The 19,502-nt window shown below is 35.4% G+C and overlaps 4 protein-coding genes across 4 annotated transcripts; 2 read left to right on the top strand and 2 right to left on the bottom strand.

Annotated features, from left to right (window-relative positions):
- On the bottom strand, positions 617-2,460 carry LOC105165664 (CRIB domain-containing protein RIC6). The gene is made up of 4 exons (XM_011084743.2): positions 2,057-2,460; positions 1,873-1,973; positions 1,532-1,634; positions 617-1,453 (listed from the first exon to the last, which is right to left on the bottom strand). Exons 1-4 carry the CDS (start codon positions 2,112-2,114, stop codon positions 966-968), a joined length of 750 nt encoding a protein of 249 aa, XP_011083045.1. The 5' UTR covers positions 2,115-2,460; the 3' UTR covers positions 617-965.
- On the top strand, positions 4,018-6,100 carry LOC105165662 (60S ribosomal protein L14-2). The gene is made up of 5 exons (XM_011084742.2): positions 4,018-4,130; positions 4,275-4,376; positions 5,148-5,277; positions 5,361-5,473; positions 5,849-6,100. The coding sequence occupies exons 1-5, from the start codon at positions 4,128-4,130 to the stop codon at positions 5,903-5,905; spliced, it is 405 nt and encodes a 134-aa protein (XP_011083044.1). The 5' UTR covers positions 4,018-4,127; the 3' UTR covers positions 5,906-6,100.
- Positions 8,785-13,746, top strand: LOC105165661 (vacuolar protein sorting-associated protein 2 homolog 3). The gene is made up of 11 exons (XM_011084741.2): positions 8,785-9,016; positions 9,247-9,291; positions 10,143-10,177; positions 10,644-10,694; positions 10,812-10,916; positions 11,013-11,084; positions 11,267-11,338; positions 11,449-11,529; positions 12,388-12,423; positions 12,506-12,561; positions 12,732-13,746. Exons 1-11 carry the CDS (start codon positions 8,983-8,985, stop codon positions 12,781-12,783), a joined length of 639 nt encoding a protein of 212 aa, XP_011083043.1. The 5' UTR covers positions 8,785-8,982; the 3' UTR covers positions 12,784-13,746.
- Positions 13,428-19,496, bottom strand: LOC105165660 (casein kinase 1-like protein 10). The gene is made up of 14 exons (XM_011084740.2): positions 19,131-19,496; positions 18,941-18,981; positions 18,145-18,214; positions 17,138-17,286; positions 16,953-17,048; positions 16,800-16,870; positions 16,037-16,098; positions 15,864-15,927; positions 15,647-15,731; positions 15,200-15,326; positions 14,974-15,047; positions 14,838-14,895; positions 14,171-14,301; positions 13,428-14,036 (listed from the first exon to the last, which is right to left on the bottom strand). The coding sequence occupies exons 1-14, from the start codon at positions 19,204-19,206 to the stop codon at positions 13,770-13,772; spliced, it is 1,371 nt and encodes a 456-aa protein (XP_011083042.1). The 5' UTR covers positions 19,207-19,496; the 3' UTR covers positions 13,428-13,769.

The following is a 19,502-nucleotide window of genomic DNA, read 5'->3' as shown; positions in this document are numbered from 1 at the left end:
TTCAGGTACAACTTTTGCTATCCAAACTTAATACACTTTTATTCTCAAAGACCTTAAACTTGAGACTGACTTGAGTATCGAAAAGCCATCGTCGAAATCCCTCCCGACACGCCCTGATATTGTACGTTTTGCAGGATCCGGAACCATTTATGAGAGATCATTTGGGGTAATTGGGAAACAGATACCTCAATCACTCTCTAGAATATAATAGAGACCTTATTGTTGTATTAAGGAACATTAAAAATAAAAACAGTAAATTGTATGGTTTATACATTTTTCGTGCCATTTTGGTTAATTGGTTGTTTTTCTTTCCATACAAATTCATACATTCAAATACACGTACATAAAATATTAACTTAAATTGGGTCTACTTGGAACATAAATTGGCTATACAACAAGTGTAATATATGAATACTTAACGTATATTTCGAGAAGAGTGGTCAATCATACAATAAGTGTATTATACTTTTTATATGATGGGGCTAGACTTGATTTGAGTAATACTTAATATAATAAAAACAATAAAATTACATGATAAATAGGATAACATGTATAATATGATTGATTTAATAAAATATAACTCGATTTTCACATGATTAATTTAAGGTAACAATGATTGACAATACAGTGATTGTTTGTTTGTGAAAACAAGCATATAATATTACAAACAAACGAGATGAATCCCATTGGATACAATACTCTTTGAAAACAAAAGGCTACATTCATATATCACTAATAATGTATATACTCTAATCGTTTTCCTTCCATCTACAAACGACAACTGATTCCCAGCAAAACGCATAAATTCAGGGTTGGTTCATATATGTACTAGTCAGATAAACATCATCACTTTGAAAATCCATCTTCACTTTCTGCAGGTACTACGTACAATCTGAGGCAAAAAAACACTTCAACTTCAGCAAAACACACACAAACGCTAAATGGAAAAAGCCCCAAACACGCCGTCACTCCTTGGAATTTCCTCTAATACTCTCCGATTCTTCATCGTCTATAGCAGAACTTAGATGCGAGCTTGATGCTTGCGACACCGAGTCTGATTCAGATCCTGTTGTTGGATCCGATTTATGAGTTCCTTTTGAGCTTGAAGTATTAGCCTTAGATCTAATTCTCGTGGATCCATGCTCTTTGTTAATTGACTCTTTCGACTTCTTTCTACGCGTTTTCTTCGGGGCGTCGGGGAGGTTTGGTCCTGGCGATGCGGATCCAGCCTCCTGCTGCTGACCGGCGGCCTTAGAGCCACCCTCTGAAGACGACAGCTGCTCCTTCGATCGTCTCGGTCTTGATTTTGAAGATGAGTCTTTTTTCTTTGGAGATGAGTCGTGATTCGAGTTGTTTTGATCGTTTGAGGAGTGGTTACGCCTAGAGGTTTTTGGGAGCTCGGGGTGGTCTTTGCCTGGAGCACTGTTTGTTGGTTTTTGGCCTCTCTTTGAATCTACAACAACAGTTTCTATTACTTTAAAGAGAAGAGAAATGTGTGGAGATTGATTGATGAATATGAATTGAACCAGACCTTCGGATACCCATTGGATTTCAGAATCGTCTTGTCTAGACTCTATAGGAGGAGCTAAGGGTGCTGATTGGAATCCCCCATTAGATGATTTGAATTCTTTCATCTGTGCAATATTATCAAAAGTCACATATATGCATTTACAACATACGGAAAATGGAAAATCAGGGACGACAACATCCCACACCGCCACTGGAGAATCAACGCACGTGTTCCTGTGCAGTCGCTTCCATCCATATAATAAACTCATAGGGACAATATATATACGCAGAGAGTATGACAAGAATTGATGTTGAGGAACTGAAATTAAAAAGACTGAGTGCAAGTGAGGAAACAGATAATACCCAGCTGGGTGAATCAACTTTAGGTCCATCCCAACCTATATGAGCAACATGCTTTACGTCCGTGGGAAGACCAATCTGCATATCTTGTTCTTTCTCTTCATCTGTACCACAAATTTAGACTTATCATAATCCAAACAAAATAAATATTGGAGGATCAATGGATCAAGTGGACAACGACGCTAACCAAATATCTGGGAAATATATCTCAGGCCTTTCAAAAGGCCTTTCATCTTAGTCGACATCCTTATATATAGATATATATTTCTTCTTGACAGCAATTCAAGAAACGTGCATGGACCAACTTAGAAAAACTCGATGAAGAATCACTGCAATCTCAAGCACTCAAAATCCATGCATGCATGCAAATGCAAGAAATATATAACTAAATATCTCTTTTTTTTAACAAATTCTTGATGGAATTGATGAAGAGAGAGATGAGAGACGCTCTAATGAATAACAATATGGGATGACAATAGTTGTACGTATGAATTTCCTTTCGCCCAAGTGATGAATATGTTGTTGACGAAGGAAAGAAAAGACGATTAATTAATGAGGAATCGAAAAGCAAATGGTGATAAGGGAAAAAGGTTTTTAGTAATTTGAATGGGATTGAGAGTTGTTGGTTCTTAATGTCAAGTTATAACAAAGCTCGCAGACCATCCAAATTTTAGGTTGGGAATTTGAAGTAATGACTAAGATTAGAAATGATACGGACAAATGTAGTTGGATTAAGCGAGGATTGTTTATCACTAAGATGGCGGGTGATCTGCCGCAAGGCTTTTTCTCAAATATATGTTTTTTTGTCAACCTCTCGTCTTTTCTTTTCTTTTCTTTTTTTCTCCCTTGGAATTGAATGAACGAATCTTTAATTTTTTTAGAATTTTATATAATTATTTATATTACTTAAAAATGCAATATTTAGATCTATTATTAAAACTAAATAGATAAAAATTAAGAATAGATATTTAGATCGCCTTAAAACCACCCATTAGTGTTTTTAATGATAATGCAACCACCCCGCACCCCACCCCACACCGTCATTCTGCCCCCCGCCTTGCCCATTTTGCTGTGCTTTTTATATAATATTTATAAATTATATAGTACAAAGAATACATACAACTAAGTTTTTATTTTTTTTAATAAATAAAAGCATCTTAGATTTGGGTAATTTAACATAGTTTTCGATCTACAAAGACTTATATTATACAAAAAATACATTAATCTAATTATTATTTTTTTTAATAAGTAATATTATTTTAAAATTTAGGTACTTTAACATAATTTGTTTTTATAAAAAATGAATTATGCAACAACAAGAATATATTTAACTATTTTATTTATTTTTTTCAATAAGTAAAATAATTTTGGATTTAGGTGATTTAACATAGTTTCCGATTTACAATGAATTACATAATACAAACAAAATATTTATCTAGTTTTTTAATTTATCAATATATACTATTTTAAATTTAAGTACTTTAATATTTTTTTTTTATCTAAAATAAATTATATAATACAAATAATACATTCAACTCACTTTTATATTTCTTATATATAGTTGGCTATATACGAAATTATTTAAAATTTTACATTTAATACCATAATTTTCTAGTAAGTAGTACTATACATAAGTATATAAGTAATAAAAATATTAAAAAAATAATGAGAAGGGTCTGGAATAAAAGTCGAGACCTGTCTCGAACCTGATTGCATTCGAACTTGTTGTACTCGGCCTCGCCCCGCCCCACTCCAAACCCGTCAAAAAATATATCAGATTGATCATCCAATTAAAATAGGTTCGAATCGAAAATCGATTGTTCTAACCCTATTATCGTAACTAATCTTCAATAATGAAATAATAGGGTGGGTTACAAGCCTTGAAATGCATTGTAACCCCTACAGGATGGGATGGGACGAGTTCCGAATCTTGTTAGACTCACACTATTTACATTTCATAGAGAAAGCAATAGTTTTCCTTATTATTTACCAAACTTATTATATTAATCATTTGACAATTTGAAATTATTAGTGATTATTGACCAAAAATAGCATGTGCTCAAACAAGAGACTCCCGGCCCAGAAGAAACAACCGAGGCCCAAATTTAATAAAGGCCCATAAAGCCCAGAAACAAACAAAACCCCTAGCGCCACTATATCCCAACGCAAACCCTAAACCTAAATTTATTGCCCTCTTCCCTGGCTCATACTCCGCCTCTCCCCACACAGCACACACACTCACTAACGTATCGTAGAAAATGGTGAGCACCTGAAGAGGATTTCCTCTCTCTCTCTCTCTCTCTCTCTCATGTCTTCTTTCTTTCTATCTGAATCTTCGATGGATTGAGTATATTTAGTTTTGGAGTTGCTGGGTTCTAATTTTCTTTGATTTGTTTAATGTGTAGCCGTTCAAGAGGTACGTCGAGATCGGAAGGGTGGCCCTTGTCAACTACGGCAAGGAATATGGCAAGCTTGTCGTTATCGTCGACGTTATCGACCAGAACAGGGTATGTTGATTCAGTTGTGTTTATTTTCCTTCTGGCTTTCTATTTATATGAATTATTGTGCAGTGCTTGCATCTATAGTATGTCACCTTTAAATTGCGTTTTCTGGTGATCATATATTGTGCTTTCTGATTCATTTTCCCCCGTTCTGTAAGTTTTATATGTGAATGTAGTAGTTTATGCCTAAAATTGCTTTCGATTAAGGTTTTTGCTTGTTTGTGTGGATTATTTTCCAGTCTTGGTTGTGACGAGGCTAACCATGGCATTTTATGCTTGCTCGTACGGGCGAGAGTAAAACTGGGACTTGTGGTTCATGATTGGATTCATTTATTGGTGTGTTATTTTCATCAATCTGATCAACCAGGAATAATGTTGAGTTCTTATTTTTTCTAACTTTGTGGATTTAAGTGCCTTTCTGAGGAGATTTTGCAAAGATCATTGTGGCCTGTCTTGTATGGGGTTGTTGTATTGTGTATTGATGACAATTGACATTAGCTTTTTATGAGATGGTATTTTGCCCTAATTTGATGAGTTTCTAATTTGGCCCCGATTCTATCATCCTGAATATAAGTTGTTGATGTTGTAGATATTTTTCTGTTTTGCAATGAATCAAATGACGTGATTTATATCTCTTCTCTCTGGCTTCCTGTTCTTTGTTATGTACAAGGACTGTGAATCGTTTTAAACTTTTAATTATTCTAACTGTGTGGTCATTTACTTTCTTTTAATTGTGGAATTAATTTTTGCTTTGCCAACCCATTGTACACGTGACAGGCTCTTGTGGATGCCCCTGACATGGTACGGAGCCAGATGAACTTCAAGAGGCTTTCTCTTACAGACATCAAGATTGACATCAAAAGAGTTCCAAAGAAGAAGACTCTGATAGCTGCTATGGAGGCTGCTGGTGGGTGCTTATTCTGAAACGTTACACAACTCTGATTGCGACATTGATAATGATATAAAAAAAATTCTTAATTCTTGTGGCAGATGTCAAGGGAAAATGGGAAAAGAGCTCCTGGGGTAGGAAGCTGATTGTTCAGAAGAGAAGGGCCTCCCTTAATGATTTTGACCGGTTCAAACTGATGCTGGCAAAGATCAAGGTATGTGCATTGTTCTGTATGCATTCTATTTCTATTTTCATCTATGCACTTAGCCCCATAGAATTTGGTATAATCATACTTGTGATTGAATGTTGATAGTGAAAAACTGTGGCAAACAATGTCAAGCAAATAATACTAATCGGTTTCTGCTAGAAATCTACCGGAAATCAAGATAAACAGAGCCACCACATCTGTTATGATGTTTCCCTACTGTGAATATAATTTTGTCATAGTAGCTTTTATTTCGAACATTAAAGGCTTTGATTGCCTGCTGTCAATTTAAACCGTAGTTGTTTTTTATTAAAGAATGTGAACTCCAGCACTTTGCTTTATTCATCATTTTTCTGCCTAACATTCTAGTTTTTGACATTGCAGAGGGCTGGTGTTGTTCGGCAGGAGCTTGCTAAGCTTAAGAAAGAAACTGCTGCCTGAGTAGTATAGTTTCTGGATTTTACAATTTTGGTGTAGGTTTTTGGAAGTTGTATTGTTTACTATGCAGACTTCCTTGTTCCTGAATTCATTACAGAAGGGAAAGTACTTCAATTTTTGCATATTACCAGTTGAACTTGTTTGAGAATCACTGTGCTCTATAACTGTTATTAAAATTCAGTCTTAGTTTGGTTCTAATTTTTTTGTCCACATCAATTTGGTAGATTTGTTGTCTTACCAAAGTATGTTCTGCTTAAAGTCAATTTTTGCAGTATGAAACTTGTGATGTGTCTGGCGGCCTATGCTCGATTGAATTATTTTTTAGGCAAAAAATTTAGACTTTTGTGAATTTAATAGGGAAGTAAGGTTAAGGTCTTTTTTCTTTTTTTGTTTTTTGTGGTAGAAGTAATAAATTACTTCATTTGCTACATTTGGAAGAATTTAAATTTTTCTCAGTTAAAATTAGCAGTGTTATAATAAAGTAACAAAGACAATAACAACAACTTAATTAGAATGTAAACACGAAACTCATAACCCTCTTGAGCTTCAACGTTGCTGTAACCCCTTTGAGATGTTGGGTTTTAGTGCACAACGGTTATCTGTTAGAGTCGGCAACGGGCACAGGCATGGGGTGACACTATGTTCGGACAAGGTACTGGTATCATGATATGGAGTTGTTAAACAAGAAGGTGATTCAAAACGTTGTCAGTTGATGAACATCGGTTCTTGTGCATGATTTGACAACAAGAACGGTGGACATACATAACATAGGCGCCGGTTGAGGGGTCTTTAGTTGGTTTTCAGCACCTGTAGGTATTATTGACTAATGTACATAGATTTACGGATGCTCATGATGCATACACATAGGCGATGTTGGGGGCCGATGCGCAAGACAATTGGTGTTATGCTCCCAGGCAATACCTAATGTGTAGGATCATCGTCAAGATTGTAGATCGTGCATCAGGGCAACACCTAACGTGCAGAATTGCTTGGCAGGATAATGGACGGTACATGCAAGATAGCCTAAACTGAGGAATAAATGCAAAACTGGACAGTTTGCTCGTAAATCTATGTTATCATTTACGTTTCTGCTTTGAACTCAAAATTCTTACATCTGGATCTGGAAACATACATGCGGTGAAAGTGTGACTGGCATGCAGGAGAAATTAGCGTTATTTCTGCTGCAAGCCCCTCTGACACAGCCAACCTGTAATTTGATTCTGGGATAATGGACTGACAGTGCTTCTTTTGAGGGAGCAATGCTGCCTTTTTTTTTTTTCTTTTCCCCTTTGGAGGGAGCGATGCTATTCTCCATATTTTCCAACAAAATAATTATGCATGATTGGAATTTAAAAGTTAATTACATTCAACTATGATTGTTTTTATAATCTAATATTATTTTTTTTGTTAATTTATTATTTTAATTTTATGAAATTTTGCATTTTGTCTTTTATAACTGCTTTCTCTCACATTTTTTAACATCGCATGCAGAGTACATGTGATATTTAAGGGTTATGTGCTATGGTATTTTCAAATACGCATAACATGTGATGCTTTTCTAGTAGAAAAAAAAAATGGTCTTATATTGCAAAATATAAATTTATCAAAATTGAGATGGTAAGTTGACACAAAAAAAAAATTAGATGTCATTATGTAAAATGAGTATAATTCGAATGACAAAATATAATTTACCAATAATTTAAATCACTCGAACACGAATTAAAGCTTTTGAAACTCATTTACTTTTATATATGTAACAAATGAGTGATTTATAGATACGAAATTAAATAAGTGATATGATTATTAAATTGATTAAGGGGCCCATAATGAATTTTAACATGTGCACTAGCTTAATAATAAATTACCCGTATTTTAATAACTTCTTAGAATAAGTTGTAAGATAAGTAATAGTAAAAGTTTTGAGCGTCTGAAAATAAAAATTAAAGTTAGAGTGTTTGGAAAAATAATTTAATATTTATAATTTAATTTACACTCTCCGCTCTTAAAATTTGGTATAATTATAAGTAGATTTTCTGTTGTTTGAAAAATTATATCTAGCACTCATGAATTCTGTTTCTATCTAGCAAATAAGTCCCTCAATAGTCAAAATTCACCAAATTTATTGATATTAATAAAAAAAATTTGAAAAGAAAATTTTAGTTATATTTCATTAACTTATTACTAATTTATTGCAGGTAAAAAAAAAAAATTTTATGACAAAATTACTTTCATACATCTTCACGCATTAATGCATCTGAGGAAGTATATTCTCACTAATATAAGAGTAGTGAATAGGAAAAAAATTATTTGACCTGCAATAAGTCGGTAATAAATTAATCAAGGGTAAATATCAAATTTTTTTATTTTTTTATTTGTTAATATTAGTAAATTTGATAAATTTTAACTAATGAAGGGATTTATTTGTTAGACGAAAGTATATCTCAGAGATACTAAATGTAATTTTTCAAACCATAGAGGGTTTACGTATGTAATACAATACCAAATCTCAAGGAATAAAAATGTAATTATCTCTTTTATTAATAAGTTGTAAGAATTGATAGGAAACTGCTTATAATCTTTGGCTCAAGTTAACTTAATTTAAATAAATTCAAAAGCGAAGTTATAAAATTGAAATATTTTTTTCAACTTATTTTCACCGGCAAGTTGAAAACGTTTAAGATAAGCGCTTACAAATGGCCAGTACAAGTCTATAACTTCGGGTGAGGGTCTCCATAATGACAATGGAAAAAAATAGTAGGAGTGAATTTTGACAATAAGAAAATTCTGGGGGGTTGTTTGCAATTAAAGTATTTTCACCACCGAGAGCACTGTCACTCTATGGAACAACATTTTGAGACTTATACGCCTCAATATTATAATATACTTCCAACACACAAGAAAAGATAAAATGCTGCAAATTCCGCGGTGCCTTCCTTAAACCTTCGACGCGGTCATCGTGCAATCTCGCGTGCACCACTATTGTCAGCGTGGTGGTGCAAATATATGCATTTAGATCGCGTCGGTATAGAGAATTCGGTCATAATTCGAATTGTTTGAGGTCCTCTGCGTTTGATCGAAATATGAACATCTTCTCCAAAAAACCTACGGCCAAAGGTTTGTTGTCTCTCGGATTTCAGCATATGTTGTGCGCACTGTTGAGAAGCTATTATTTCATGTAATTATGTGTGTTTCGGCCGTTTAAATTGGATGGCATCATCTTTTTTGCCGTGTGAATTCGTGTTCACTTGTCCTCGCGTTGACTCGTATCGTTGGTTGCAATGTTGATTTCTATTTCTTTGATTCGATCGTGTGTGATTTTGTTCAATTTTCTGATGGTTGCGCAGAGGCGCTTCGGCAGAGTAAGCGAGAAATGACCAATGCTACTAGAGGTATTTCTCCGCTACAAATTTCATGTTTCTAATTCTAATGAAATAGATACCACTCACTCTTTTTGCATAATTTTCGTAAGTTTATTATTTCCTTGTAAATTTCATGAATGATGGTGGCATAGTGCTTATTGGTTTATTGGATTTACCAAACACATTGAATTTGTTGTGCCTATTGCTTTAGATTAGGTTCTTTGGGGATTATTTTTCTTCCTCAGGCTTTATCTGTGAAATAGTAGAAACTAATGGAAATGGAGGTATTGCTGCCTGCAATGTCATGTAGTCAACATTAAAAGAGGAATATAGAGAAGAGAATTCTTTCATGAATCATGTATATGTATGGTCACCAGAGCCCTTAGGTGTAAAAAAGGGTGAGAACTAGTTATGGAGAGTACTACTGGACTCTTTTACTTTCATGAAAAGTTAAGTTAGATGGTTGCATCCAAATTAGTGATCAAGGAATGTTTGGATGGATTTCAGTTAAAAGATGTGCAAGAAAAGAGTGAATCATTCTCTTCTTGCTTTCTCTTCAGCTCATTTGATGTTTCATGTGTACCTACATGCCACATCTTGCTTGTGTTGCAATTGATTGAACTCTAGCATAATACATTAGAAGCTTTTGGTTTTTCTAAATTACAATAGTAATTTCTTTTAATATGAACCGCAGTTGGAGTCTGTAAGGAAGTACCTAAGTTTGAATATTTTACACATGGCACTTTGGTTTTCGGAGATGTTAGTACTAATGTAGCTCCTGAATCAAATTTTCAACTCGCTCTGTAACTTATTTCTTGTATGACCTATGTATGCATCTAAACGTATGTAATGTATAAATTTTGGTGTGTGATTTGATTTAGGCATAGAGAGGGAAATTCATACATTGCAATTAGAGGTATGTGAAACTTCTTGACATATTTCTATTAGGGAAAATCACATTTTGCCGTTCGAACTATTCCCGTTTTTACACTTTGTCATCTAAACATTTATTTTTTGTGTCAACTCACCATCTCAACTTTACGAAATTTTGCACTTTGTCATTTATAATTGATTTTCAACCAAGTTTTTTATCGAAAAACCACCACATGCACAACACATGTGATATTTAAGGATTATGTGATAGAATATTTTTCATATATGCACAACATGTGATTTTTTTTTCGAAAAAATCAACAAAAAGGTCATATATGGAAAAGTGCAAATTTTGCAAAGTTGAGATGGTAAGTTGACACAAAAAAATTGTTTCGATGGCAAAGTATAAAAACGGGCATAGTTCGAATGACAAAATGTAATTTACCCTTTTTATTGACAGTTGTCTTATGCTTTTACATGTAATGACAGGACTGGTTGTTTACATGCAGGAAAAGAGGCTTGTAGCTGAGATAAAGAGAACTGCTAAAACTGGGAATGAGGTGCCTTGATGATTTAAATTTACATGGCTAATAAAGACTGCATCAAAAACTCCACTGATGTTTAAGGACCCGCATCGATTATTCTTCATACCTTTTGTTCTCTCTGCATGTTTTCAGGCAGCAACCAAAATTCTTGCACGCCAATTAATCAGGCTTCGCCAACAAATAGCCAACTTACAAGGTAGTCGAGCTCAGATGAGGGGTATAGCGACTCACACCCAGGTACATACTCAGATTATTACAATTAATAAGATATTTTCTTGTTTCATTTGCTCCTAGTTCATTTCAGTATCACTCATAACTAGGCATATTTTCCAGGCAATGTCTGCCCAAACTTCTGTTGCGGTTGGTATGAAAGGTGCAAGTAAAGCTATGGCAGCAATGAATAAGGTTGTATCATAACCTGTTTACTAGATAGATTTAACTATTATAAAAATATAGACGTTTAAATTTTTTTTACTTTTTCATTTTTGTGAGTGTTTTAAGGTAGAGGGATTCATATTTTATTTTCTTTTTCTGAAGTTGTTTTATCGGTTACTCATTTTAAAACCCTGAACTGCATTTATTCGCAGCAAATGGCCCCTGCAAAGCAGGCAAAGGTTATCCAGGAATTCCAGAAGCAATCAGCACAAATGGATATGACTGTAAGTTTTTACATATGCATTTTAAAACTATATTGCACCCTTTTGTCTTTTGTGAAGTTAACATTTTCCTTCTTCTTTGTGCAACTATTGCCATGTGTGTTGGCTTGTAGACTGAAATGATGTCAGATGCCATAGATGATGCTCTGGATGATGACGAGGCTGAAGATGAAACTGAAGAGTTGACCAACCAGGTAGTCTTTTTTCTATGGAAACATTAGTCTAGGATTGTTGATGCTAGATATTATTTGTCTCCAATTCTTTTGTTTGCTAAGTTAACAATCTATATAGACTAGTCAACATCAAAACATTGATTCACTAATGGAACCAAGTTTTTGGCATATGCTCTTTTTGCAATGTAACGTTTTCAAGAGAAAAGAATTATTAACTGAGAATTCTCTCTAGCGTAATTACAAGTAATTTTGACCAGATTCTTTGAGTAAAGAGTAATATAGTGTATATAAAGATCAAACGAAAACGTAGCTTGCACAAGTGAAAAGCCTCTACTCTGATTCTGAGTCTCTGATGTCTTTTACCAATTGATGGGCATATAAGATTCTTAATTTAGTACGGAGGGCCACTGAAGACAAGGTTCAGATGTGAAGAGGAGTTAATATCTTAGCAGGAGAGCTACAATAGAACAGAACTTCCTGTGATAGAAACTTTTACTCCTAAAGCGTCCTTTAATAGTAGATATCTCCCTCTTGTGCTGGCAATGTTCTTCCTGGGATATCCTTACAATAGTGCACCATCTCCAGAAATGGTGTTGCACGCCAAATTAGCAACCTTAAGAGTAAATTGGTGTAACGGACACGGAGTTTTGGCAGTCTATATCGAGGACGCTTGTACCCACTTTTTCAACTCTCACTTGAAACCCTAAGCTAATTTTAACCAACCAATTAATCTTTCGACAAAGGAGTTAGATCATTGAGAACCTTTTTGTAAATTATCAGCACCGTGTGCAGGAGATTTGGGTTTTTGTAAGTCATGTCTTTTGCACATTATGCATTTTCCTCTCCGTATATTTACTAGGTTATGAATAAATGTTCCAGGTGCTGGATGAAATTGGTGTGGATGTTGCCTCACAGGTTAGTTTTTCTGAAAATGTAATTAGTGATAAGAATTTTTCATCTAGTGTGCAAGTTAATTTTGTTCTTGGAACCTTTATAGTTGTCAGCTGCCCCCAAAGGAAAAATTGCTGCCAAGAACACAGAGGATGCTGGCAGGTATATTTCGTGCATCATACTCTGATAATCAACTAATCATTTCCAAATATGTGGGGGTTTGTTTTGCTAGCTTCGTATTGATTCGGTTATAACATGCGCGTTTTACCAGGCGTTTTCCTATACTGACCCATAAGTGCCGTTTTAAATGTTATTTTTGTGCTCCCCTGTAGTTCCAGCATTGATGACTTGGAGAAGAGGTTGGCTGCTCTTAGAAATCCTTGAGCCGCCGCGTGCAAATGTTGATAATATGCTCTGAATTGATATCCGGTGCTGCTTCCTTCAGTTTGAATCTCTTTCTATTTTATACTTCTGTACATAATTCTCCTTGCTGTTAATATCTACAAATTGTTTATTTGACATTTTGTTGTTTTATTGTAACATTTTTCGGCAATCACAGTGCAATTAGGAAATACAACGGACAGGTTCTGAATCTTATATATTCTATTTAAATCTCACATTGGAACATTTCTATCTCCTATGGAGTCGTTACTGCTTTCTGAATTCTGTAGGCACATTCTGGGAATTGTTCTTTTACTAATTAATTCACATGACATTCCCTTGTTTCGACCTTCACTGAGTGCAGTTACTGGAATCTGCAGAAAAAGCCACTTGCAATGAGAATTTTCGAGTTGTTTTTCCCTTACATCCTGTCCTGATTAGCATCAGAAAAGTTCAGCTGAAAGGTGGCATAGCCGAACGCATGTACTAATAAACTGTGATTGTGTAGCATAACATCACGTGAAGACTATAATGCCAGTCACTTGAGCACCTTCCAATCCACTCGAAAGACACCTCGGGAATTGATTCATGTGGAGTAGGAAATAACTCAATTAACATATAAAAGTGGAAAAATACTAAACCGCACATGTTCATGAGATCGAGTACGTTCAGTTCAGACTCTAGTATATTTATACTTTGTGGCATACATAAACAGCATTATTACAGCCAAGGTCGTCTTGTAAAAATGAAAAACTGCCCGCAGATGAAACCCATCACTTCCTTGGATGAGCATAAAATGCGTTGCAACAGTAAGAACTAAACAAAAACTTGACAAATACTGTTGGAAGGGAGGTTGGATGAGGCGACAATCGTGGCGGGGTGCAACATATTTCACATTTACAAGGGTAGCAATGAAAGCCCAAATTTCCTTAAACAGATGGTATTTATCCACTTCAAATGACTTTTTCTTTTATCAAAAACCATCCCATTTACTTCCTGATTGAGAGGAACTCAAAGCTTCGAAGAGGGTCATCACGAGTACCTTTAGTAAGAGCAGCACGAGCAAAAGATGATGGCTTGTGGTCAACACCAGGTTGAACTCTTTGTGTGGACGTTGCACGCCCGGTGCTGGACGCCATTCTGTTAGAGCGACCATCGGTCACCTCACCAGATGAGCTTGGTCTGGTGGTAGAGACGGCGGCTCGCTTTGAAGAAGTGCCATTTCTTGAGGTACGGCCTCTTTCTGAATCAAATTGCTGCAGAAACATAGAAAGGCCTCTTAGTACCAAACTCAACATCAAACGAGCCTGTCCAAGAATAATTTAAATCTGAAGGTAGCAAAACGACATGACTCACAAAAGAAAACATGGGAAGGTAAAAGAATAAATACCATGTCCTTTGGTGAAGGAACATCTTCCAATGTTCTCTGCCTCAAATGTTCGCCATGTTGGGCAGAACCTGCATTTCTTCTAGAAAAAGCTTCAACCGCACCTGAGAATCTATCTCGAATATCTCGCCCCACTGTGGCAAAAACAAAATCAGAGGAGACAACAAAACAGGAACTAGAATTGGACAATAACTATGAACTTTTCCCTTCTTTCGTATTCCAGAGATAGCAATACTTTGGACTCATACTAAGACCTCTTTGATCTCTGAATTTTGTGATTCAGAACTCATAACACTGAATCAATGACAATTGCCAGTAATAACTAAATCTACCACGACAAAAAACACTTCACAGATTTCAATCATTTAGCTAAAGAAGAGCTTGTACAGCTCGAGTCGACTTCAAAATGAAGAATTTATTACACTTTTGCAGCATGCTGTAATGGGGAAAACATGGATTTATGCTCAGGTTGTTCATTTAGTTTTCTTCACAGTACTTGATTTTATATTGCAGTCCCAAATCATTTACGAATAATATAATACTTTAATAATAGGCCCAGAAATTAGCATAAGTCGATCAGCTAGTCCATTATCAATTCACATTTTAGCTGGGAGCAGATATCAGGAAACCTGCAATACTCCGAGGTGCTATTTTGATCAAATAGATGTACCTGATGTTCTTCCTGGTCTTTCACCAGAGGTTCCAGCAACAGCATTGCCAGTGGGATTCTAGAAGCAAAACACTGATTAATACATTTATATTCTCAAAAACACAAAGCAAACATATATATACATGCAAAAACTAACCCTTGGTCTAGAACTCGAACCAATTTGGGGATACTTCAATATAGTCCAATCAAACACATAATCAAATTGGTAACCTGCATGAATATTACAACAAGTGCAAGCTGAAGTACAAGATACTCGAAAAGGAACTTAACAAGCAGAGATGGGACAAAACACTTTTTGAAGAAAATCCAGTGTACAGACGATCTAAATTAGGAAACACTAACATAGTTAAACTACTCATTACCTTCACGAATAAATAAGTCACGAAAGAGGCGCTTCAAGTAAGAATAATCTGGCTTGTCCTCGAATCTTAATGATCGGCAATAGTGAAAATATGATATGAACTCTGATGGATAAGATTTGCATAGTACCTGTAACAAATGCACATTTCATTTACTTTCTGTGACTCATCAACATGCAATGCGCTTTGGCCCATGCAAATTATGAAAGAATGCACAAGTCATGTAGTTCTAAACAACCAAAGAACTATATATAAATATCTATTTAAGCAAGCAAACTTGACTAGTAAATCAAGTAACAAGATTTGTCAAACAACTAAATGGGTGTACATGATATCATGAGTAGGTTTTTCAAGTTAGATCCAAACCTAGCATGTTGAGTACTAGAAAAACATGCATTTCAAACAAGGACCATACCAAACAAGCATGCAAACATGATACGTAATATATACCTCTATTGGAGTCAACATTTTCTTCTCACTAATCTTATCATATTTCTGCTTTTTTGTGCCAGCTTTAAGTCCCTGCCATGGAAGGCTGGCATGGAAGTAAAATGCAGATGGAGTCAGGACCCAATAATCTTGAAACAAATGTCAGATAAACTGTCGAGATGAAGAAGGAAAAATGCTGGCAAACATAAAAGGTAGGTATGCCAAACATTGGACCAACCTTCCTCTGAGAAAATACATTAGGACATAACCAAGAGATTCCAAATCATCCCTTCGGCTTTGTTCTGCCAGAATAACCAAATTATAGAGGTAATGGAAATTATTTATCACCCTCTATTAAAGCATACTTTATACATATAAAGCAACTTAATGATTGCAAGATACATGACTCACCAACTCCAAGGTGTGTATTGACACTAGCATAGCGAGCAGTACCAGTGAGATTCTTGTTTTCCCTGGGAAATTTTAAGATGTGTCCTCAGTGAGATAGACCAGACAAGGTGCAACATCTGGATTTTTACTAGGATTCAAAATGTTTGAAGCAAAACAATGTGGCTGGCCCTATCAGAGGTGCCAAACAAACAACTCCCAGATCATGCCTCAACAACTCTAGACTCGGGAAAGCTCACAGTTTCAAACCACCCTTCAGTTAACTGGAAGATTTAACTTCGAATTGATTCATCTGTGTAAGTTTGATTCCAAACCACAAAGAATTCCAGCTTAAAAAGGATAGAATTCTGAAATCCAAACATATGGTGTCAATAGGTTGTGCACGACATTAATGCGTATACAGATGATTTTAAGCATCTGCCACTAATTCAAAAGTGGTGTCGTACAATTAGAATTGGCCTACAACAAACAACCGGACTTATTCTATTTCAACCCATGATTTTGAGTGCCTCCATAAAGGAAATACCTTCTCCAAAATGTTTACTTCATTAATATGACAAGTTAAACAGCACAAACCAACAAAGCAATAAAATGTTTAGACTTGATATCATACCAATCTTCCCTTCTCACATAAGACTTGCTAACTTATTTTACCTCCGTGCATTTCCAATTTTATAAGTAATGAAAGATCATTACTTTATTCGACATACATTGACAACCTTCATGGCAGACTCTCAACTCTGACAATAACCCAAAGAGAAAGTACCTGTAGGGTATGTGCTTATGAGTCTGGAGATCCCTATATTTCTTAGCAAGACCAAAGTCAATGATGTAAACCTGCAAACATAACATAAGTGTCACCGTGTTTTCATATAATCTAAACAAGAGTTGGAAGCCAGAGAATGGCAGAAAGACATGCCTGGTTTGCTTTGCGCCCCAAGCCCATTAAAAAATTGTCGGGCTTTATATCACGGTGAAGAAATCCTCTTGAATGAGTGTATTCAACTCTATTAATCTAAAAGTCAGTCATTAAATTAGATATAGAAGAGCTGGTTGCTAAATCAGAGCCTCTAGAAAATATTTAACAAAATCCCAACTACTTACTAATTGATCTGCAAGCATTAATACTGTTTTCAAGGATAACTTCCTGTTACAATAGTTGAAGAGATCTTCCAGACTTGGTCCCAGAAGGTCTATGACCATGACATTGTATTCGCTCTCAACTCCATACCATTTCAAGTTGGGAATGCCCGCTATATGATAACAACAAGTAACAGACAGTTAATGTATCTAGCAATCATCTTCATTTGCCCTTATGGTTCAGAGAAGATGATATCTAAAGCCATTATCTTACAATTCAAATTCCATGCAGTTAACGCCATCAGCTCAAACTCATAGAAAAAAAGGAACGGAAGGACATTAGGATATTCTAATCAGAAATGTAAAAGAAGCTCGCAGAACACATCCAACTTCAAAATAATCACATCCCACCCAACCCCATACGACCATACGTCAAAACGAACTAGAGGCAGAACGTTCAGAGGAAAGTACACCCTCTGAAGAGGGCTAATGGATTTGACTACATCATTACCTCACAGATTATAAAGCCGTAATGCAAGTTAAGCAAATTCTACCTCAAACACAAATCAATTTGAGTGAAATATGTGAAGATAGACTGGTATTGCATAACAAATTGAAGAATATCATAAGCTAAATTTCCTACAATCATATCCGGTATCCTAATAATCAAATCACAGGCTGAGGTTGTGTGGTAGGTTGTAGTATGAGAGAATGATGAAGCTAAGGATTCCAAATAGCACAAAAGGTAGGGGATTTCAAATTTATCATACTGTTTGAGAAATAACTGAAAGGTCTTATTCATGGATTTGGAATCCATAATTATCTAAACAAGCTTAATGGATTTGACATTAGATCCCAAATGCTTCAATCCAAAATGCAGTTACTGAGACTCTGGTATCAATCAAAGTGCATTTAAACTAACGTATCTGCCGTCTAATGTAAAACTGTCTTTTTGTGAGGTGGCTCTCTGTTGTGTGTCTGGGTGAGAGTGTGTTTGTGTGTGTGTGCGTGAGAGAGAGGGAGCAACTTACTTCCTCCTTGTAGAAGCATATAAATTTTTGACTCATAGTGAAGTTGAGGGTGCTTGGTCTTAACAGGTTCCTGGCAATTGCAGATGTAACCAAAAAAAACTGAGAAATAATATGGGAACATATATTCTCAAGATTTATTTCTGCGCTTTTCTTTCTAAATAACTTGCAGTTCTCAATACAAGCACTAAAAACTAATTAGAGAAATACTATTCAAACTTAAGCATCATACAGAAAACAGAAGCACTTCACAATGAGGCAGTTGAATACAATGTCACTAATCCAACAAAGTATGCAGCGCCATTCCTAATCTTCCACATTTTAAGAAATACATGTACTTAGCCTTGGCAATATTTAAGCAAAGTTAGAAGAGTCCATGCTACTATTACCATTAAAAAGGTACTATCTACTAAATGAAGCTCTTATATAGTTTATGGAAGGCAACAATTGTTTAAGGATTTTATTGACTGGCCGACACTTGCTTATTTCAGTTCTCTTAGTTCAGAGACTTTGCTTGGTCCCCTTCAACAAAGATAGAAGTAATTTACCTGATATTTCAAACTTTCTCGATTGCTAACTAAGGTTTTATAAACTAAATAATGGTAATGAAAATAGATTAAACACATATGGGCCCAAGCAATTCAAAAATAAATGACAGAATAATACTATCATAAGATGAGTAAATACACAAGGACAATGTAAAAATCAGTTCGATGCGATCTATTAGCTCCAAACTTCACACAACCACAGAGGGTAAAGACAGAAATGAAACTAAATTTAAAGAAATTTGCAAGCATACCAGCTTGATAGCAACTTCTTCCCCATTTTGTATGTTTACACCTACATGAGTAAAGCAACCGGATTCATTTAGTTTCTTTTTCTTTTCCCTCTCTTCCTAAGGAAAAGGAAACACGCTAGTATCTAAACAGTAATCCAACGAAAAGAAAGAAAAAAGGAATAGTTACAAAACAATAACAGAGAATGACTACCTAAATAGAGTTCACCAAATGAACCACTCCCAATTTTCCTCCCAAGCTTAAACTTTCCACCCACAACATGATCCATGGCAAACGTTTCAATGAAATAACTCGAAAAATCCAAAATCAGCCCAAACTTCCTTAAGTTTCAACTTTCAAACGCTAACTGCGCACAATCGCCGAATAAAACGCAGGATGATTGCCGAATTAGGATTCCCCACACAGGATCCAATAAATGCCAAACAAAACACCGGTCGAGAATTTCCTTCTCTCTCTGAACTACATCCTTGACATGCGTACAAACCCTAAATCGAAACCCTAATCGATGAGCTTATCACCGATCCTCATTGATAAAAATCCAGAAACGACCGATCAAAATCTAGC

The sequence above is a fragment of the Sesamum indicum genome, linkage group LG6 (genome assembly GCF_000512975.1).
Source record: "Sesamum indicum cultivar Zhongzhi No. 13 linkage group LG6, S_indicum_v1.0, whole genome shotgun sequence".
NCBI classification, from domain to species: Eukaryota; Viridiplantae; Streptophyta; class Magnoliopsida; order Lamiales; family Pedaliaceae; genus Sesamum; species Sesamum indicum.
This window is presented reverse-complemented; position numbering and strand designations above follow the sequence as displayed.